Genomic DNA, 22,570 nt, shown 5'->3' with positions numbered 1-22,570 from the left:
TCCCAGGCTTTCTGCGGGCGCCCTGCCACAGCTTCCCACCCTGATGGCCCTCGCCGCCTTCCCGTCCCGCTGCAGTCCGTGCCCCACGCAGCCCAATGTGACTGTGTTTCTAGACTACCGAAAGATGCTGGGTTTCCATGGCTCAAGTCTCAGCTCCTTCCTCAGACAGAGCTGGCCTTTCCCAAGCCACTGGGCTCCCTGGCCGCCCCACCCTGCCACTCAGGACCTCTCCCCAGCCCCGGGGCACACTGGGGCACACTCCCTCTCTGCTGGGAGCCTTGGGACAGGCTCTTCCTCTTCGTGGTTTGACAAACTCCTACTCCCCCCTTTCACAGCCAGCTCAGGTGTCACCTTCTTTGTGAAGTGTCCCCTAGTCGCTTCCTGTGGAGTGACTCACTGCTGCCGTGGGATCCCACAGGTCTGGCGTCAGTCACCATTAAAGCACCTTTCACAGGGCAGGTATTGGCTTTTGTGACTGTCTCTCCCTCCGACCGCACAGGGCAAGTCCCAGGCAGCTGTGCTGCACTTCTAATCCTTCCCAAGAGCCGACGTTGCTAATCCATCCAAACATTCTACCCTACCTCCCCCCGATCCACGTCCCTGTCCCCATATTTGTCCCTGCGGCGTCCCAGCAAGCAATCCAAGAAGGCCTGAGAGGCAAGCCTATTTCACATTCCTGTGCCAGGCTGGGTTTCCTGAGTTCACGTTTGGGTCCCCAGGACCTGGCACAGAGCATAGTAAGTGCTCATTTCCCACTGCTTTGTGGAACGAGTGGAACTGGAACCAAGACCCACAGGGTCTGAATCCAACTGGACTGCTCTCTCTTGTGCTTAAGAGCAGGCTTCACGATAAGGGTTATGGCCTGTCAAGCTGGCCTGCCGGCTCACTCATTCCAAAAACCTTTCTTGCACCCCGGTGACCTCTCCAGCCCTACGTTGGGTTTTAGAGTGATGAACAAGACATAGTTCCTACCCTCAGGAAGCTCCCGGGCTTGAATGTCGACAATAAATAAACAAGTACAAGGGGGGAGTCAGTGCTGCAGCGGGGGTGAGTGCGGGTTGGAAGAGCCAGTGTGGGAGACAGTCCCCGGAGATTTCCTGGAAGAAGTGATACTTTTTAGATAAGACCTGAGGGATGAACAGGAGCTTGCCTGGGGGCTGGAGGGCTTACCGGGGTGCGCCAGAAAAGGGAAATCATCCTTTGTACTTGACTGGGTTTAAAAAATAATCACTTTTATTCCTATCTTCGAAGTATGTGCCGTTTCCCACCGCCCTGATCCAACTCTTGCCGACATGCTCTCCTGGTCTCCCTGCTTGGCCCTGCCCTTCTCCCTGTGATCAGTTCAGTACTTTATCATCATTTTACATTCCCCACTGGAATGTAGTGCAATTGGCATCGTTTCTTTCAGAAAAGGCAGCGCCGCCACCAACCCCAGGGGCTGCCCCAGAACGTGCACAGTGTGGAGGGCAGGAGCCCTCTGCCCATGCCGCCACAGCCCTTGGAAGGACATCTGTGTGTCTCTTTCTTCGGGCCCTTGTGAGGACATCTGTGTGTCTCTTTCTTAGGGCTCCTTCAGAATCTACCCCCTCTCGGATGACCCCAGTGTGCCAGCCCCTCCCAGGCAGTTTCGGGAATTACCTGACAGCGTCCCACAGGAATGCACGGTTCGGATTTACATTGTTCGAGGCTTACAACTCCAGCCCCAGGACAACAATGGTCTGGTAAGAGTTTGGGTGTGGGGCCTTCTCCTGTAGCAAGATAATTACAGTCATCAGCCACAATAATTGTCATGTTCTTTCTTTTGGGGCGTCTGTTATCTCACTAGGAGGAAAGATACTCTATCCAAACAAGGTATTGAGGAGGATTGTCCCAGCGGGGATTTATCCGAGAGAGCTTGAAGGGGCTTTGGATCCTCTGGTTCATGCTTCTCATTTTACAGATGTGACCTGGAGGAGATATGCTGGGTCCCTCCCCGCTGCCACCGCCTCTTCAGCCCACACCGCTTCTCTGCAGGCGGCTGGCTGTGTGCCGCCCCAAGGGGCACGTCTCTCACACCTCGGCCATGTGCCCCAGCCACCAGCTTTCCCTCAGGGTGGGAGGGCTGTGGTGGCTCCTCTGAGTCGGCCCTAGAAACTGCCTTGAACCTACACCCCTTGGTGACACAGCTTACCTTCTGTTTTGTCCCTGCAGTGTGACCCTTATATAAAAATAACACTGGGCAAAAAAGTAATTGAAGATCGAGACCACTACATCCCCAACACCCTCAACCCGGTTTTCGGCAGGTAACGAACATTTCTAAACGTTTTCCTGTCGTTTATTTTTCACGGCTTATGTGGTAAGGATGTGACCTGGGCCGAGCTCTGTTCTAGGGCCTGAAACTGTGACTACAAACTAGACGAACCTTCTGGGCGGCAGAGCAGGTGGTAAATGTGCGAGCACAGACGCGAGTGCGAAGTGCCGGCCAGGTCGTGAGCCGGGCTGCTCTGCACCCAGGAGGCTGAGGGGGCAAGGGGTCCGAGAGTGGGCAGCACAAGGTCCAGAAGTCCAATAAGTTTGTGAGTTCTAGACAAGGACAGGCAGCATGACTTACCTGTAGCAACGTGCTGGTTGCCCCTCCCAGAATCCAGACCAGGCTCTGTCCTCTGGGACATTTTGATCCAGCGAATGGATTAATGTGCTCCGCTTGCAGAACTGAGGAGGGGGCAGAAAGTCATGGGGTCAGAATGCCCCTCTGCCTCCTGTTCCTGAAAACTCTTGAAAAAGCTCTGGTTTCTTCATCTTTAGACTTGTTTCTGGGCTGTGACACTGATCTTCTCCAGGGGAGGAGCCCCTTCTCCAGGGGGTGGCAAAGACACAGCACCTCTAAAGGGGACCCATATTTTTCAGCTGTCAGCGGCATCCACATTTAACAGTAGCTCATATTTGCCAAGCTTTCCCTGGTTGCATGCCCTCTGCTGAGCCACTGATATGAAACCTCTCAGAAGTGCCACAGCTCTGAGGTGCTCTTGTTCATCCCCGTTTGACAACAGAAGAAACTGAGGCCCAGAGTGAACCAATGCCACATGTGTTTGGCTGGTAAAAGGCAGAGTTGGGATTCGAACCCAGGCCATCTGACCACGGTGGCCGTGTCGTATCCACACTAGGGCTCTGTGGCTGCCACCATCTCATTTTCCTGTCCGTTTGCAGCCTCGCCGCGGGGCAGGGCCGAGGCCAGCAGCCCCCCACCACAGGGGAGGGAAGCACGTGCCAGCGCTCTGTCAACGGAGCTGGTATGTGCTAGAGCCAAGGCCAAGGCAGAACTTCCTGACCAAGCCCCAGGCTTTTCGAACACCCTCGGTAACGCTTCATGTTCATGGCAAAGCCACCAAATCACATGGCAAAGCCATCACATTCCTATTCATGGCAAAACCTTCACATGAAGCCATCACAATGTTTCATAGTCGTGGCAAAGCCATTCCATAAATGTTCATTGTACAAAATATTGGTGAAAACAGTGTTATTTTCCCAGAACCTTGCCAAGTGGGAGAATTCTTTGTTCTTGTTTGATGTGTGGCCTATATTTTCATTTCTGGCTTATCTTGCCCATTCTCTCCTTTTCTACTCATGTTTGTTGGTTTGTGTCCTTGTGCTTTCTCTCCTGTGTGTGTGTGTGTGTGTGTGTGCACGCACATGAACACACACTCGAAGTCTTTGTCATTCAGAGCCTCTCAGGTTCATACATGCTACTCTGCCTCACACACAGTCACACCCTGTGACATACACACACACACACACACACACACACGGCCTCACGCTCACTCAGCTCTTGGGCACACTCAGTACTAACCTGTACACACACACACACACACACACACACACACACCCCTCTGCTGCACACCCCAAAGCTGCATGCCGGGCCCAGGGAATGGAAGTAATCCTCTGGCACGGCAATATGATCATTTTCCTTTTCTTCCGCTGATCCAGCCCTGAGGTCTAGACAGGAAAAGGCACGCAGGGCAGGAAGGAGGGCTCCATGTGAGGGAGACGGGGAAGCAGGGAAAAGCCAGCTTTTACGGGAGAAAGGCAGCCCTGTCTGATTCGCACGTCTCAGAGGAGCCAGGCACAGGCTTAATTGGCAGGAAGTCTTGCAAGGAGGCACCCGGGGAGGAAGTGATGCTGTCAGGCTCTGCGCGGCCAGCCCGTGCCTGCTGTATAGGCAGATTCGCCCTCCCCGAGGCGATGCTGGCTCTGTAGCCCCTTGGACAGCTCTTGGTCGTTGGCCCCAATCTTACGGGGGTGACTTTCTTCTCAGCAGAGACCCTCAGGGATTCTGAGGAATTCAGAAAGAAGCAATCTTTCCCACATGCTCAGCTGTCGTTCAGCATGTTTCCACCCCACCATAGTGACATCCAGATCGAGTTCAGCAGAATGTATGTCTTCTGTAGAATGTTAATTGGTGTTCCAGGAAAAGAAGTACTCCTTCATCAAACTGAGTCACCTGGGTTAAAAAAGATAATAACTGCAGGACTTCTCAGAGACTTTAGTTTGACTGGAGGCACTCCAAAAGAACTGGTTTTCAACCATATTTGATGAAAGAATTCTTTTTCTCGAGGGACACATACATGTTTTATCTCCCTTGGAATCCAGTTCTAAAAATGTGATATTATGGGGCACGTGTGGACTCAGGGCTTCATATGTGGTCACAATTCATGTGCCTTTTCTCATGTGGCTGCCTGCCTCCTGCAGGCCCCTGCCTGGCTACAGCCATCTAGAGAAGGCGTTGAGATTTATCCAGGAGACATCCTGGAACCTTTCCTCCCGGCAGCAATGGCACACACCCTTCTGTTCAAATGGATTAACATTCCTGGCTTTGGGGGCAGGAACCAGTCCACACACCCCTGTGCAAGGAGAAGGGAGAGGCCTCTGATAGTTTCCCTACAACCAAATTTGTTGAGCACATACTGTAGGCCCCATACCTATGTGGATGGTGCAAATATAGAACCAAACCTTGCCCATCCAGAGCTTGGGCCATTCCTGTTTATCATCCTTGCAGAACCTACGGCAGGCTGCACACCTGCCGGCGGGAGGGCTCTAAATCTTTATCTCAGATGCATTTTCATTTTAGTATGGAATCTACAGAAAAGCATATGGCAGACCAGAGGGCGTGGGTGGAGGCACCACCTTCTTGGCACTTTGCCCTTCACACTTTGTTGGTGCATACCCCTTAACACCCCCCCATAGTGCTCTTGCAGGGGTCAGGGATGTTCTTGGGGTGGTGGTCTCTTTTGGGGCAGAGGGATTAGCAGGGGCACCGAGAGGGCGCTGTAAATCAGGGTGCTGTGTCTCACTGATCTCCCAGCTGGGCAGCGATGCCTGGGTGCCCTAGTTAATAGGCATGTGATGATAACGTTAGTGATACTACAGTGAGTAACTAATATTATCATAGTGACTGGGCTTTCAGTGATGCAGTCATGCCAGAGGCTTTCTAAACGGCCCTCCACCCGACCCTTATACCAACACGGGAGGGTAGGTATCCTGTCACTATTTTACAGACAAGAAAACCGGACACAGGGAGGTGACCTAACTGGCCTGTGGTCCCACAGCTAGTAAGCAGCAGGGTTGGGATTCAAACATAGGTATTTAGAGCCATGCTCTTACCAGTGCCACCGGCCACTGCCCCCACCTGGCTGTCCCAGTCACCACAGTTCTCCAGCAGCTGCCGCTGCCACCTGGGGATTCTCTGCACAAAGCCCTGGGGAGTTTTGGAGAGGCCTGCATAGAATTGTGGAGATTCTAACTTTGCATTTGTTTATGTAGAATGTACGAACTGTGCTGCTACTTACCTCAAGAAAAAGATCTGAAAATCTCTGTCTATGATTATGACACCTTTACCCGTGATGAAAAGGTGGGAGAAACCATCATTGATCTGGAAAACCGATTCCTCTCCCGGTTTGGGTCCCACTGCGGCATACCTGAGCAGTACTGTGTGTAAGTTGCCTGGGCCACAAATGTAGACCGTTTGCTCCATCGACATCAGTACGTGGGAAAGCCTTGGTTCTCTACACAGTGCCTGTCTTCACTGAGCCACTGCTCCTCTGAGTGTTTTTAATAAAGGGATTATCTGCGGGAGAACAGGGCCATAGCACTGCCGTGCTCTCCCCCGACCCCTGATCAGTTTTGTGATGGCTGTCTTGCCCCCTAAGTGCTGGTTGGCATCTTCGCACAGTGTCTAATGAGCTACAGCTTGAAGTTTATGTTTATGAGCTTGTCTGTTGTGATTACTGTAAGCAGGCCCCTCATTTTTATGGAGGAGGAAATTGCGGGGAGCTGGGAAAGGATCCATTGGCTGAGGCCAGAGTAACTGTGGACTTGGGGCCTGAAATAGATTTCTAGACAAGAGCCAGAGGGTAGAGCACACTCCCTGCTCCCTCGTTACGTGGGCACGCCTGTGAGTACTGGGAGTATATGCGTATGAAGCCAAGAAGGACCTGTGTGCCCCGCAGTAACTCTGGGTGTGGAATGTTCTTTACAGTTCTGGCGTAAACACCTGGCGAGATCAGTTGAGACCAACACAGTTGCTTCAGAATGTAGCCAGATACAAAGGCTTCCCACCACCCATCCTTTCCGAAGATGGAAGCCGAATCAGATATGGAGGGCGGGACTACAGCTTGGATGAATTTGGTAAGTACATAACCATAGACCAGCTGGTTACAAAGTATAATAGCCCATCTCTTTGGGGTGGGGGGGGGGGGGCAGAGCCGTGCCCTAGTTATACCACAGGAGACTCTGCACACATGACTATCTAACAAAAGCCCCATTATAGCCGAGCTCTGCTGTCTTGTCAAGTGTCAAAGTATACACATTTTCTTGTCTGTCTTCTGTTTCACTTGACCTTTTTAGGTCATAGCCATTCGAGCTTTGAACACAAAGTTCTAGTAATTAACTACTTTTTGTAATGCATAATTAGTTCATAATTTAGCTCAAAAGTGCTCAGGTGGTAGTGAGAGCCTTTCTCTCCCAGGCTTAGTCCATCGTTCTTCCAGCCCTTCTCTGAGAAGGCCCAGGGATATGGGGGGTGGGGGTGGTTTGAAGAATCTTCTGAGTTCACATCTGGCCCACGTCTGAGCTTGGGGTCTTGCTCTTTCTCCAGCAGTAATTTATAATACACTCTGTCCTGACACATGGCCAGCTACCTGCACTACGACAAAGCTTGAGATAAGCTTAACAGCGTAAGAGCTGCGGTGTTACTCAGTGTTGCGTAGGGAGGGGGGCTTCCCGGAGCGGGCGGCCGTGGGGGGCCGTGGGGCTTGCCTTGGAGGACGTGCAGGATCTCCAGGGAGGGCTGAGTACAGACCCCTGGGAGTACAGTTGCTTTCCCGATCCTCAGCTCTTTATTCTCGACACAGCAAGAAACTATGTTTTGTCCTTCCCTTCCATTTGAGGAGGACTTAGTACCAGGGGTGATGAGCTGCTTAGGAGATGTTGATGTTGCTGTCAACATGAGAACTTGCAAAAGGGACTGGGAATTAACTGGCAAGCCATGTGGCCTCATAGCTAAGAGTGCCCCCACATAACTCCCCCAAAACTGTCTCAGTCACAAGGCTCATTCCAGTTACTCTTGTTACCTAACAAATCACCCCAAAACTTAGCGGCTGAAAAACACCCATTTCATTTTGCTCAGTTTTGCAGGTCAGGAACTGAGGAAGGGCTCACTGGGCACGTCTCACCTGAGCGGGCCCTGTGGTTCATTGCTATCAGACGTTGAGGGCAGGGGAGGCTGCAGTCATCCCAAGACTTGACGAAGCTGGGTGTTGAGGATGGCCTGTATGCACGGCCGACAGCTGCTGCTGGCTCTTGGCTGGGGCTAACAATCAGAATATCCCCTCAGGCCCTTCCAGAAGGGCAGTCTCCAGATACTCATGCTCCGTATGTGGCAGGTGGCTTCCCTTCAAGGACCAGCAGAAGCTACGTGGACTTGCCTGCCTTGCCTGAGAAGTTACAGGGCATTCTTCCTCCACACTTGAATGCTCAGATAGGTCTCCAGATTCACAGGAAGAGGACAGAGACTCCACCTCTCCATGGGAGAAGTGTCCGAGAATTCAAGGGCTGATTGTAAAATGCCACAGTAATGCTAGCCTCTATAACAGCTAAACTTTCACATGTCACATGTCCGTGGCTTAAAACAGTAGTTTATTTCTCTGAAATTCACTCAGTCAACAGGCAGCAATGCATCACAGACCCAGGCCCTTCCGTCTTGCGGCTCTGCTCTTCAACTCAGGCACCTGAAGTTGCTGTTCCTTCTGCATCCAAAAGGGAACAGCACCTAGAATATCTTTCATGAGAGGGTTTTATGTGCCAGGTCTGGAAGTGATACATGTGTCACTTCTGTGTTACTTTCGAGCCCGACTAGATCGTGTGTCCACACCTAACTGCAAGGGAGGCTGGGAAACAGAATCTGGCTGTGAAACAGAATCTGGCTGCCTCTGCCAGAAAAGTAAACAGAGGCTGCTCTCATGGACACATTATGGTGTGTTCTGGCCCCTTTGCTATTGGCAGCCCCCAAGTCAGCTGTGAGCCTGGTTGGGGCAGGGCCCATAGTCGAGAGCTGTTTCTATCCATGAGTCCTTCACAGATCCAGGTTCGCACACTAGCCCTGCTCGCCCAGTTCGCCCTTCTGGGATGAAGGGTTGCATGCCCCTCCAGGCAATCTGGTTGAACGGTTTGCAGATGCCCATCCCTGTGAATGCCATTTTCCATTCCAGAAGCCAACAAAATCCTGCACCAGCACCTCGGGGCCCCTGACGAGCGTCTTGCCCTTCATATCCTCAGGACTCAGGGACTGGTCCCTGAGCATGTGGAAACCAGGACTTTGCACAGCACCTTCCAGCCCAACATCTCCCAGGTAAGAGCGTTCTCCCTGTGAAAACCCATCATCCACATCCCAAACACTGTGGCAGGAGCTGACCCACGTGTGCCTCTTCTCTTTTGGACACTTTTAGATAGACAAGAAATAGAAAAGCAACTCAGATTAGCTTTATTCCAAAGGGGCATTATTTTAAGAATTTCCAAGTAATTCACTAAATCCAGGGAGGAGGGTGACTATGGCTCAGAACAACCTTGGACCAGGATCTCTCCCCTCTCTTGTCTGTTTCTCTCTCTCATTCTGTTCGTCTGTGCTCTTCCTGTGGTCACCTTTCTATGTATCAGAATGTGATAGAGCGTTTCTAAGGTCTTTATGTTACAGTGTAGCCCCATCTACTTCCAAATACCTTGGCCCAACTGTCCACGGCGTGGGGAAGCACTGTGCTAGGCCCCACTTGGGTGAGGTGGTACTGAGACCTCAGAGCCAGGGAGGAAGCTGGGCCACAGTGCACCAGGTGGCTCATCACAGGGGCCACGTGGATAGTGATGAGGGAGGGTCTTGCCATTGTTTGGGTCTTTCCTTTGAAAGTGCCATGTTGTGGGCGCCTGGGTGGCTCAGTGGGTTAAGCCGCTGCCTTCGGCTCAGGTCATGATCTCAGGGTCCTGGGATCGAGCCCCGCATTGGGCTCTCTGCTCAGCAGGGAGCCTGCTTCCTCCTCCTCTCTCTCTCTGCCTGCCTCTCTGCCTACTTGTGATCTCTGCCTGTCAAATAAATAAAATTAAAAAAAAAAAAAAGAAAGTGCCATGTTGTAAGTCTTTTATAAATTAAATACCATTTTACATTATTTTGATTTCCTATTTGGAGGTGAGTAGAGAAACCCTTCGTTGTCACAAAATCAGGACTGATAATAAGTAGGCAATGTGATAGAGTTCTGAGTGAAGGATCCAAGTTCCAAGTCATTATAAGAGGGTGCATGTGCGTGTGTTGGGGGTTGTGTGAGCAATGGGACATTCAGACAATGATGGAGGTGGGCACATGCAGCCGTCAGAGACTCCTGGTGAGAGTGGGAAGTGGGTGGCCTAAAGGACCGTGAAGACAGATTATTTATCTCGGTTTGCTCCTCTGCTCTCCTTTGTCCCTTTCCATATGGATAGCACATAGGCAGGCCTGAAGAAACAGATTCACCTAGAAAATCTGAAAGAAAGTTATAGTCTCTGCTACTCATAATACAACTTAATTTCTTTTATCATTTTTGAACGATTCAGGGGAAACTTCAGATGTGGGTAGATGTTTTCCCTAAGAGTTTGGGACCGCCAGGCCCTCCTTTCAACATCACCCCCAGAAAAGCCAAAAAGTAAGTAGTCTTGAGAGCCTGCTACATTGGACTGGGGCCGTGGTGCAAGACCAGAGAAAAAAGCACCTTCAAAACGTGCTCTTTGCAGATACTACCTGCGCGTGATCATCTGGAATACCAAGGACGTTCTCTTGGACGAGAAGAGCATCACAGGAGAGGAAATGAGTGACATCTATGTCAAAGGGTAAGGTTAGATGCTCACTTGGCTTTGACGGAAAAGGAATGGGCAGCAGCATTATTCAAGGTGTCTTCTCTAGGATCCTTGGTCAGAGGAAGCTGTTTCTTTAATCTGCTTAGGGAGCTCCAGCGACATACAGAGAAATCTGTATGAATCTTGTTTATAAGCAGACGTATCAAATGACTATTAGCACCGATACATATTTCTACATCTCTTGTAAAGTGGGTTCAGTTTATTATCAGCCTTGTATTTTCTTTTTAGTCGTGCAGTTCATTTTATTCCTTTATGATACCTTGAGTAGCCCTAGAAACACAAGGAAGGCTTTTTAATATTTCAGTTTCTGTATATTTTGCTACCAGCAGCTAATGTCCATGGAAAAGAGGAAACGTGAGCATATTTAAAAAAAAAAAAACTTTGATTCCACCATTTATGGAATGCCTGCATCCCACATGTGAAGCATCAGAGCCATTCATCATCCTCTTACTTGTATCATCGATTACCGTAATCCATGTTGGTGTTAATTTCACGTTCTGTCCTCAAAGAGGTTGTGTACAGAATGGCATAGCGATGAAAATGCCGGTCTCTGGAGCCACACTACCTGGGTTGAAATCCTGATAACTTTCCCTACCAGGTGGGCCAGTGAGCTCGCAGTTTCCCATCTGCAGATAGTACCTGCTGCTCTGGGATATTCAGAATATTGAGTAACTCAAAGCATTTGGGGCAGTGCCTGGCAGACAGTAAACACTATGTGTATCAGGGTTCTCTAGGGAGACAAGGAGTAGTGTGTGTGTGTGTGTGTGTGTGTGTGTGTGTGTAGAGGGAGAGCAAGAGAGAGAGAGTGTATTTTAAGGATTTGGCGCACATGATTCTGGAGGCTGATTAGTCCCTGGTTCTGCCCTCTGGAACCTGGAGGCTCAGGAAAGTGAGAGGTTTAGTAGAAGCTGACTCCTCCTTCCTTTGCCTTTTGTTCTAGTCAGGCCTTCAGCAGATTGGATGAGGGCCACACACACTGGGGAGGGCAGTCTACTCCACGCAGTCCACCAGTTCAGATTCTAATTTCATCTAGAAGCACCCTCACAGACATACTCAGAATAATGTGTCATCTGGGCAGCCTATGGCCAGTCACACTAACACCGAACATGAACTATCCCACTGTGTATGTGTTAGCTAGTAGGATTACTATTCCAGAGACCAACTTTGGTTCTTTGATATGTAAAAGATAAGATTTGTTGAAATTTAATATATTCATAAAGTGATAACAAAGTTTCACTTTTGATCCCAAGTGGCCTTCAATCAAAACTTTGTTGAAGACATAATTACTATCATTTGGGTTCACTGTAAACAGGGAATGTTTCATCAAGTTCTTCATTATTCTTTCTCATTTCAGGATCTTATTACCATTCCCCAAGGAAAACTAATCCTAGCTAATTATATATATGCAAATTTATTTGACTGTCATAAGCATTATTTTTTTTTTTTTCAAATCAGAGAAACTCCAGGAATACTGGACTGAGAGAAAACTCTAATCAAAGAATAAAAACACAACCTAAAGTACCATGTCCTGTTTGGAATTAAAATCTAAATGCTGTATGTGAAAAGATGAATCATGCATCAGTAGTATCCCTAGCACCACCACATGCTGATACACATGGTGTGTTCCTAACCCTAATACGCACGGTGCTTACTGTCTGCCACAGGGTAACGGGCTAGCTAGGACACTTCACGTGTGGGAGGTATACAAAGTTTTACATGTGTATATGCAAATACAGAAAGTTAACTCGTCTTAAAATAATGTGAAAAGATTGATATTTAGAATTAAGTAAAAAAGATTCAGGAGAGAAAAAGAGGGAGGAGCTTCATGGGGTGAGCGGTCTGGGGCAGGAGGATGGTGGCACTTTGGGGATCTTGTCAAGGAGGTGAAGTCACCAAGGTCCTACCCAAAGACTGTAAACTCTCTTCCTCGAGTTCATTTAAAAGGTTAAAAGTGAATAGATGAATCTTTCAACTAAGCTAGCTAATTAGTTAATTAACTAGCAAGGACAACTATTGTAGTTAATTGGTATTAATACCACTATTAACAATAGGATCTAATGGTAGCATGTGACTTTCTGGTACTCTCTATGGTCCCTGGAGGCACAAGAATAGCCCTGGACTTTGGAGTCAGACCAACCAGGGCTTCAGAATTCTTTTATATTTATATATATATATATATATATATATATATATATATATATATATTTTTTTTTTTTTTTTTTCCCAGTGTAACAGTATTCATTGTTTTTGCACCACACCCAGTGCTCCATGCAATCGTGCCCTTTCCAATACCCACCACCTGGTTCCCCCAACCTCCCACCCCCCGCCCCTTCAAAACCCTCAGATTGTTTTTCAGAGTCCATAGTCTCTCATGGTTCACCTCCCCTTCCAGTTTCCCTCAATTCTTAATACTTAATTCTGTCCATTAATGGCTATGTGCCCCTGTGGAAGTTATTCTGTCTGGACCTCAGTTTTCACATCTGTAAAGTGGAGCAAGCTATATAGTTGTTGGGAAGAATAAAACAAGGCATGCTGAGTATGGCAGATGATCAGTAACACAACCAGGGCTTTTGCCCTTTCCATTCTGGCCCTTCTAAGCCACAGTCTTCCACTCTGTCCTCATGTTGACGAGGGGAAGGGAGCACATATCGTTAACTTCATCTGCAGGTGGGAGAGGAAGCCCAGAATGGTAAGTGGCAGAGTGTGTTCATAGCCAGGCCTGCCTCCTACTGAGAATCTCTTTGCAGGGGGGATGGGGGGGTCGTCCAGGTATCAGTCTTTTTTAAAAACTCCACTATGGTTGATTGCAGCGGGATTCTCATGCCCTCTGCCCAGTCTAAAATCAAGCAGTCTCCTAGTTCCCAAACAGAACCCGTCCCAATAGTAGGCAGATGTGACATCAGCAACTTCCCCTACATGTTCGTTCATTCATTCCTTCAATAGGCCTACTCCCTGCCAGGCACAAGCCACAAGAAACTTTTCAAATGTCAAAAGTTAAGATGTTAAATTGTTTATGGAAATGAATTTTCATTGAGATGCACATGGAAATAACAGCTTACATCTCCCTTGCTCGTCTCATTAATGTGATCACAGTGAATTTAAGAATAATAAAAAAAAGGAAGTCGTAGGATGATTTGAGTCATGCCTGTGTTGTTTGCTTAAGTAAAACATGGAAGGGGAAATGCTAAATTTTTGAACTAACTCATATTCATTAAGCCTATCAGCAGTGATGACAGCCACTGATGAGTTATAGGTAGGAAGACTAGCATCGTAGCCAGCAAGCTTCAGCGTTCCCAGAATAGAAGCTATGTTGTTGATATTTTCCAGAAAATGTCACCTTATCCCTGCTAACTGAAGTCTAAAGGGTTTCCTGCTTTGGCTTTAGAGGAATTATATTTTATTTGGCTACAACCTGTGTTGGATGCAACAGAGCACCCCCCTTCATAAATCACCCCCAGCTCCCTACATAACTGGAACCTGTCCAAGAAAAGTGCATTAATTCTCCTGCCCTTCATTCCCCTAATCACTGCACAATTTTGCGGCTAGATTACTTGTCAATCACATGAAGCTAAAGTCTGTTTGCTTCTGCTTTTCAGCTGGATTCCTGGCAATGAAGAAAACAAACAGAAAACAGATGTCCATTACAGGTCCTTGGATGGTGAAGGGAATTTTAACTGGAGATTTGTTTTCCCATTTGACTACCTCCCAGCGGAACAACTCTGTATTGTTGCTAAAAAAGTGAGTTCTGATCTATGCCCATGGGAAGCGGGTGTCATGGGTCCACCTTAAAAGATACGGGAAAAGTAGGAGCTGCCAGCACCTCCAAGGTCATGAGCCCGGCTCCCCCTTGAGGAGATGGGGAATCTGAGACCCACAGACGTGCAGATACTTGCCTAGGGTCACAAAGCTAAGACAGCTCTTTGTGCAATTCAGAAAGATCAGAAACACAACTGCCGCTGCCTAACAGGTGGGCACAGGGTAAAGGACCTAATAAAGGGTCGACCTGAGGATGCTGTGTTCATATATGCAAATACCCGAGTGTTTTTATGTCAGAGGGAGACTGATTTCTTCCCATAAGCAGCACTGTTTGACTCCTTAACCAAACAGAGGCAAGATATTTCGGTGAAATTTCCCTTTCACCTTCTTTATTAAACCTCAGCATCTCCTTTACCTCCTTCAGAAGCATTTTCATCAAGGGTCAAGGCTCTCATGGTCTTAATTAGTAAGACTCTAGTTACAGAACTCGACTGAAATTGGCTTATATCAAAAAAAAAGTGATTTATTGGTTCACATTACTAAAAAGTGCAGGGTCGGCAGGTTTAAGATTGAACTGTCGTCTTTAGGAATTGCTCTCATTTTCTCCACCCCTCTCTCTGCCCTTTCCCATGGACCTCATTCCCTGGTGAGGCAAGATGGCTGCCCGCAGCCTAGCCTACCTCTTGCCCTCCCAGCATCCTCAGCAGAAATAGAAGAATCAACCCCCCAGTGGAGCCAACCAGAGTTCTGGAATTGAGCCTCCGTGTCTCTCTCTGTCTGGAGTCACGTTCCCATTCCGGAACCAACCAACGTGGCCTGGGGATGCAGTGCTAGGACTGGCCCAGCTCTGGAGTTCGAAACAGAGTCAGTTCTTCCTAAAGTGCATAGGAGGAGATTTCCCCAGGGAAAATCTGATGCTTTTTTCCCAAAAGGGAGGCCTGAATCTCAGCAGACAATAATGAGAGATGCCTTTTATAGATCCCCTATCCCATTCCTGCTCCCCACATTCTGTAAATCTTCCCTAGCTATGCCTGCTCACCTCCTCTCCCTAGACCTCACCAGAATTCACCTGCCTTATGTCCCACCTAGCCAGACCCTACCCTCTGCTGGTGCTACTCAGTGCTGCTGGTGTAGGGAGCACTTTTCCGTGCCAAGTGAGATAAATGCCTTCAAAGGGCACTTTCTAGAACACAGAGGCCCAACCTGATGTCAAATCACGCACGTTTCCAGATGGTGAGGCAGACAGGCAAGAAGGGGACGGCCTTTCCTACCTACTCACATTTAGTGTTGGATGTCTCAGTGCCCTGTGTGCCGCTGCGGGAGCATGACCCCACATGGGACAGTCAATGAGGCCAACCAACACCAGAATGGGCTACCTAGTCCCTCAGAGCCAACATTTCTGGGATGTCATCTGAAGAACAAGAAACAAAGCACCTGGGTGGCTCAGTTGGTTAAACATCTGACTCGATTTAGGCTCAGGTCATGATGTCAAGGTGGTGAAAGCGAGCCCCAAGTCAGGCTTGCTCTGGGCATGGAGCCTGCTTGGATTCTCTCTCCCCCTCCTCTAAAAAAAAAAAAAAGAAAGAAAGAAAAACAAGAAACAACCCAACTATCCTTCTTTGAATTAATGAAACACTGGGGGAATCCCATTCTGCTGGAGCCTGAGGCATGCAGGAGTAATTAGGCTGTGGAGGTGTTACTCTGTTTGGCTAATATTGTTCAGAGGCAGAGACCAGAGGTGAGAACTTGGAGGACCCTTACCCAGCCGTCCCTCCACTTAACTTTAGAATGAGGAATCGATGGGTCTGGGTTGACCAGAGCATGTAAAACACAGCAATATTTTCAAAAGCCAAAAATATCAGGACATTTTAAATCTGCTGATAAGAGTGAAAGCTGATCCCCAGTCTCCTCACCCCCATGAGTGAAAGGAGTGTGCTCAAACATCCGTGGCGGGGGTGTGGAAGGTCACTGAGCAAATGTGACACCCCAGCAGGTGTTAGTGTGGGTGGGCTGGCCTAGAACAGCTTGACTTTGGGAGGTTCGTCTGAGCTGGCCCTAGTGGTCTGGGGTGGGGGACCCACAGATCTAACTCTCCAGACCACAGGAGAGGCAGCAGGGAGTCACACCGATAGGAACATGGCAGGCCGGAAACCTTCTGTTTGGGAACTGCCTGGGCCAACCTTTTTGTCACCCAGCTGGTGGCCTTGAGATTTCCTGGGCAGCCTGGCTACCCTCCATATCATGGGCTGGAGGGTTGAGGGTAAGGGGGAGGGGTTGTTAGAGGGGGGTTGTGGAAGAGAACGAAGGCCCCGTGCCCTGATACTAGGGTTTCAAGGGACCTGAGGGTAAGGTTTCAAAGTCCAGTAATCCATGTCACTTGGTTTTTTTTTCTCTTGTCATTTTAGGAGCATTTCTGGAGTATTGACCAAACCGAATTCCGGGTCCCACCCCGACTCATCATTCAGATATGGGATAATGACAAGTTTTCTCTGGATGACTATTTGGGTAGGGCTTACATTTGGATACTTTTCTCTAAGAAATTTTACTTGGAATTAGTGAAATCAATTAAAATCTGAGTCAGTGATTTAAATCACCAGTACCATGAGTAACGAGGGGTTGGGCTGTACTCACTGCCCCCATGTCCTCAGGGCAATGTGGCCTGCCTGCTCACTGTCTCAAGCCCTCTGAAAATGGCACAGTGAACGTCACTCTTTCCAGCAGGCCCCATCCGCATTCAAGGGCCCCCAAGGAGGCTCTTACACCAGCTCCTGTCTTGCCTTGAACACTCAAAGTCTATATCCACAAGGGAATGCCTCAAGCCTTGACTCCACAGTCAGACTACCCACGCTGCTTCCACAGCACATCAGAATTGGCTTCCTCCTCCACGCTGCTCTAATGTCCCCTAATGTCACCAGCACTTGTTCTTTCACCGGGGTCCATCCTCCTCCGTGGTTAAAGGCACTTATGAAACACCCCCTACCTTGGGCCCTTCCCTTTCTCGGTACACATGCCCCAAGACCACCACAATAACATAATGCTCTTCTGAATTCCCCCTCTCCCAGGCCCTGGGTCTGCTTTGTTTTTCCCTCCCACTCTTTAAATGCAGATCTTTGCCTTCCCTAGAGTTCCCTGGCTCTCCCCCACAACCCCTCATCAGTCTACTGCCTTCCTCAGTTGAAGGTAAAAAAGCTTCACTGTTCACGTCTCAGCAAGATATGACTCCTAAATAAGCACAGGTAGCCACAGCGCCCACAGTGCCTCTGTTCAGGGTAGCTTGAGACTGCTCTGAGCACATTTCAAATCTGCCTTCAGATGTCTATAGATGTTTAATTCTTTTGAGCTTGTAGAAGAGCTCTGTTTATATTTGTATCTTTGAGAAATAAACCACATCACCCTCTGAGACGGAGAGCGGTGGACAGACATTTCTTCTACCACTTTCCATCCTATCCAGAAGGAATTTTAAATGTCTACCAGGATCCCTTTCTCTAACTCACCCATTACCTGCTTGAAATCACTGTCTGCCTCTCCCCTGACAAGAACATTCTGTTCACTTGTGAACAATGGCTGATCCATTGAAGCTTATTTGGGTCTGTCTCCTAGGTTTCCTGGAACTTGACTTGCATCGTACCATCATTCCAGCAAAATCATCAGAGAAATGCAATTTGGACATGATTCCAGACCTCAAAGCCATGAACCCCCTGAAGGCAAAAACCGCCTCACTATTTGAGCAGAAGTCCATGAAAGGCTGGTGGCCATGCTATGCAGATAAAGATGGCTCCCGTGTGATGGCGGTAGGACTGTTTCCCAGTTCCGGTCATTCATTCCTTTTGTCATTTAGGCTCTACCCGCCCTCAGCTGATGCCAGATAAGGAAGTGTTAAATTGGAGAGACCTTAAGTTACAGGAATGGCTTGTACTGGGATCCCAGGGGAAGGTGATGGGTGCTGTGAGCATTTGTGTGGGTTCGTATGGAAGGTGGAAAGATTGGAATGGTGGAAAAGCTGGGAGCCCAGGCGGCTACATGGTATTTCCTGAGGACCCTCCGTCACCGGGAAGGCTGAGTTACCCTGAGCTTTTGGTACAATTCAGTACAGAAAAAGGAACTTCAAATTCCAACTCTTCCTGTTAAAAACAATAAATTTAAGAAGGTGGAGGAAGCAGGAGCCCTGACATCCACTGGACACAAAGGCTGGAACTTATAAGCAAGTTGAGAGAACTCCCAGGTAGACTGTGATAGAGAAGCAGAAGTCCGGGTCGCCGTGCCAGGTCAGAGAAGAGGACCTCATTCGTCATGTACTGTTGCTGCTGCTAACAGCTAACATCCTAGAGCACTCATTAGGAGCCCAGCAACATGCTAAGTGCCTCACATTCATAATCATGGTTTTGAAAACAACTTTGAGGTATAATTTACACAGAATAAACTGCATCTACTTAAAGTGCACAATTCCATGAGTTTTGACTGATACACTTCTGAGACCACCACCTGAACCAAGATCCAGAACATTCCCATTGCTCCAGAAGTTTCTTTGTGCCCCTTGCAGTCTACTCTTCTCTCCACTCCTGACCCAGGAAACCATTTATCTGTTTTCTACCACTACAGAGTAGTTATACATAATCTCATTTAGTTGTACTGACAATTCCAGAAAGGAGACATTATCTCCAGTTTGTAGATTCAAGAAACAGGCTGGGGGTAGAACATTAAAAAATATTTTAACTGAAGCATACTTAACATATAAATTTTTTACTTAAAAAATAAAACTACCACTGAACTAGGTAAAATTAAAAACCAACCCCCAAAACAGACTGGGAGAGATGTAGCAACTTGCCACTGTCAGACCCCTCACTTTGTCGGACTCGTCAGCAGAGGAAGTCCTCCGGCTCCACCACCGAGGCAGCTGTCAGGGGTGGGGTCCTCAGACTATTGGTGACCTAGTGGGCATTCCAGGGTCCAGAAGGCCTGTGACAAGTCTGGCCATAAAAGTGGGCAACTTTTAGACCTCTTTGGGCCTCAGCATCCTCGAGTACACGTGAGGGTCATCACAGTACCTGGTTTATAGGGTTGCTGTGAGCGTCACACGGGATTATCCATGTAGAAGCCTTAAACGGTGTCCAGTGTGTCACTTAGGAACCTGTATGGACACAGAGGCAGCATTCATTCGTTCATTCATATATTCAGCTCAGTACATCGAGTACCCACGGAATGCCCCCCCTGCTCCATACAGCAGAGCGAGCATAGTTAAGCAGGAAGTATGGAGCTGCATGTTGTCATTAGTAGGATTTAGGTTAATCTTTTCCAAATAAAGTTACAAAGGATGGTGCGTGAGAAGGCAAAGAGATGGATATGAGAAAGTTAGAGGATGGGGTACAGAGAATGAAAAGTAGGGAGCAGAGGGAGGGAAAGCAATTTGTCCTCTCAGTTACCCACTTGGGGTTGCTTCAGAAACACATATGGAAGAGGAAATGCGATGAAATCTCTTGAGGAAAATTTAGGGCAATCTAAGGATTGTTTTACAAGAATAAAAATCATTGCTCAGGGAATACTCCTTGGGTTGAAATGAAAATATTTGTGAAACGTGATGTCATGTGTTTAACCTGTTCTGCTTTACTGAAGGGGAAAGTGGAGATGACGTTGGAAATCCTCAATGAGAAGGAGGCGGACGAGAGGCCAGCCGGGAAGGGACGTGATGAACCCAACATGAACCCCAAGCTAGACCCACCAAAGTGAGAGGCCCTCTTTGTTCTCCATGATGTCTGATCCCCAAACACCTGCAGTCTGAAAGCCCCCCCTTCCAATACGCTTAATGGAATGGATTCAGTGTTGTCTTAATTTTGCACTTCATGGGGGTGGGGGGCAGGGGGTGGAGAGCTTGGTGATCTAGCTTCATTTTAACTTCTCCCCTTTCCCACAAACCAAAGTCCAGAGTATCTTCAGCATCTTAGGGGGCCATAAAATGTTAAAAAAAATCTTTCTCAGCCAGCTAAGGGGAATAATGTCTTTGCTTGACTTTATCAATGTTATTAAGTGTTCTTCAAACTGTGTTAGGTTCTGAAGTAGAATACCAAGTTGGGTGGGTAAAACCATTTCTTTGCAATGCAGCCGACCAGAAACCTCCTTCCTCTGGTTCACCAACCCGTGTAAGACCATGAAGTTCATCGTGTGGCGCCGCTTTAAGTGGGTCATCATCGGCCTGCTGATCCTGCTCATCCTACTGCTCTTCGTGGCCGTGCTCCTGTACTCCCTACCGGTAAGGCCCTCGGCCTCGTGAACTACAGTCGGCCATCCAGCTTGGTTCTTGCCTTGGTGGCTGTTCAGTAGACTGACCTACTTAGCAGTTGCGGCGTTGCAGCCCTTCAGCCTGTGGGAAATTTAGTGATGTGTGTTGTGATGGAAACGATGTTCTTAGGGTGTCACAGATTACAGGCAGAACTTCCTCGTTTGGGGGGAAAAAAATTGGTTTCAGGAATTCTAGAAGAAATCCCTCAGACTTTTAGCAATGTGGGTCAGGATAATAGCCAGCATTTCTGACTGATCTCCCTACCTTCACACTTTCTTGTCCCAAACCATCCTGCAAGCTAACTCCTTACCCTAGCATCCACAGATCCCCAAATCTGGGCTCGGTATAGGTCTACATTAACCCTGAACATCACCCAAACTAGCTAGTCCCCCAGATCCCCACAGGGATTGCCGTTACCTGCCAGGATGCCTTTGCTAATGCTGTTCCCTTGCCCATGTTGTGTCTATCAAAACTTTGTTCTTTACGGCCTGCATCACATACTCTCCCTTTTAAATTTTCCTCAGTCACCTCAGTCATGAATGCCAGTCTAGATGGGAGGTTTGCTGGTGGTGGGTCCAGAACTCATACCTTCATTCTTTCGGTCGGAATTTATTGAGCATCTACTACATGCTAGGAATTGAGATGTTGAGGTGACCAAGTCATGATTTCTTGCCCACGAGCAGTTCATGGCCTAGGGACAATAGACATATGAATAAGTAAATTACTATGAAAGCCAAGCTTTTATAGAGATAGGAACAGGTGAGCATAGGATCCTATGGCTGAGGATGGTTTTTACCAAGGAAGTAAAGCCCATTTTGCCAAACGGAGAAGGGACACTCCAGGCATTTAAAGACTTCCTTTGACTCGTATTGGTAATAGAATAGCTGTTTTTGTTAGGGTAACAGAGTCACAACCACAACTGCAGAGATATAAGTTCTCTTTGCCTCCAGTATCATACTTTGTTGATGCCCACACACACTGGTTTCTACTTGCCAGTAGTCTGATTGGTCTTGACCATTTAAAAAACAGTAATCTCTTCTTACTGATTTAGATTCTTTTGATTTAAACCAGTGGTTCTCAACTGGGGGCAGTTTTGCACTCAGAAGGATGGGTGGCAGTGTCTGGAGACATTTGGGTTGGCGCTTTGGGGGCTGCACCTGATGGGGGGCAGGTAGAGGCCAAGACGCTGCACATGCCACAGTACACAGGCCAGTCCCCGATGACAAAAAGTCATGTGATTCTAGATGTCAGTAGTGCCTAGGCTGAGAATCCCTAACTTAAATATTTTTTTTTAACATTCTTTCTGTTTTCTTTTTAGAATTATTTGTCAATGAAGATTGTGAAGCCAAATGCATAGCAAAAGCAAAGCTTCTTTTCAAGTCATCCAGCAATGAGGGAATCCTGTCTCCATTTATGGACCAAAATCAAGAGCAATTTTGTTTGCATCTGACACGGATCCCAGCAAGAGGCTTGTCAGGTCACTTCACCAAGGCCAGGATTCCTGGAGGGTCCAGGTCCTCAAAAGTCAGGCCAACAAGCAACATTTTTATTTTGTTCTCTATCTTTGAAGTATTAAGTTTTAACCACATTTTTCAGGATATTTTTTAAGGTGGCTGGTTCCATTTAAAAAGCATCTTTTTTATGGGTCCGTAATTTTATAATTCAATTTTTAGAAATTGCTGAAATCAAATTAGACAATTTCTGCATCTTAACTTCATATACTTCTTATTTGTAATCAACAAAAAGGACTGTACGTTATAAAATAGAACAGTCATTCTTATTTATGCCTGCAACTATTTTTATGATATTTTATATGAATGAATGTCATGAGACTCTATTCAATCTCTGTGATGAACCCAAATAAAAACATCTCACCTTTGATACGTAGCCATTCATTGTAGCTGTGCGCTGAGCTGGGAAGGAGGCAGTTCTCCGTCCTCTGGGTCTCCGAGATGGAATGCCACAACATACCACTAGGGCCATAAAGCTTTCATATGTGTGCTGCCAAATCTTAGCCAGTGGGCCAAACTGAAGAAATACAATAAATAACAAAAGCTAATGCTTATTAAAAGTACTTATTCTATGCACAGCATTGTTTCAAATGCTTTATGTATATTAATTCATTTAATCCTC

General features: G+C 47.7%; 1 protein-coding gene across 4 annotated transcripts in view; it reads left to right on the top strand.

Annotated features, from left to right (window-relative positions):
- The window catches only part of MYOF (myoferlin), a 158,649-nt gene extending 136,333 nt beyond the window's left edge, over positions 1 to 22,316 (top strand). For all 4 annotated transcript variants that reach the window (XM_082721978.1, XM_082721976.1, XM_082721977.1 and 1 more), the window contains 13 exons: positions 1,566 to 1,721; positions 2,191 to 2,282; positions 5,797 to 5,967; positions 6,512 to 6,660; positions 8,742 to 8,881; positions 10,108 to 10,196; positions 10,285 to 10,380; positions 14,004 to 14,145; positions 16,569 to 16,668; positions 17,764 to 17,954; positions 19,774 to 19,883; positions 20,260 to 20,407; positions 21,756 to 22,316. In XM_082721978.1, coding sequence (XP_082578104.1) covers positions 1,566 to 1,721; positions 2,191 to 2,282; positions 5,797 to 5,967; positions 6,512 to 6,660; positions 8,742 to 8,881; positions 10,108 to 10,196; positions 10,285 to 10,380; positions 14,004 to 14,145; positions 16,569 to 16,668; positions 17,764 to 17,954; positions 19,774 to 19,883; positions 20,260 to 20,407; positions 21,756 to 21,794 — 1,623 coding nt within the window. In that variant the 3' untranslated portion in view covers positions 21,795 to 22,316. The remainder of the gene's footprint in view (positions 1 to 1,565; positions 1,722 to 2,190; positions 2,283 to 5,796; positions 5,968 to 6,511; positions 6,661 to 8,741; positions 8,882 to 10,107; positions 10,197 to 10,284; positions 10,381 to 14,003; positions 14,146 to 16,568; positions 16,669 to 17,763; positions 17,955 to 19,773; positions 19,884 to 20,259; positions 20,408 to 21,755) is intronic.
- Positions 22,317 to 22,570: the final 254 nt, after the last annotated feature.

This window comes from Mustela nivalis (assembly GCF_964662115.1).
Source record: "Mustela nivalis genome assembly, chromosome: 2".
Taxonomy (NCBI): Eukaryota; Metazoa; Chordata; class Mammalia; order Carnivora; family Mustelidae; genus Mustela; species Mustela nivalis.
Note: the sequence above shows the minus strand (reverse complement) of the source record. Positions and strands in the feature narration are given on the sequence as shown.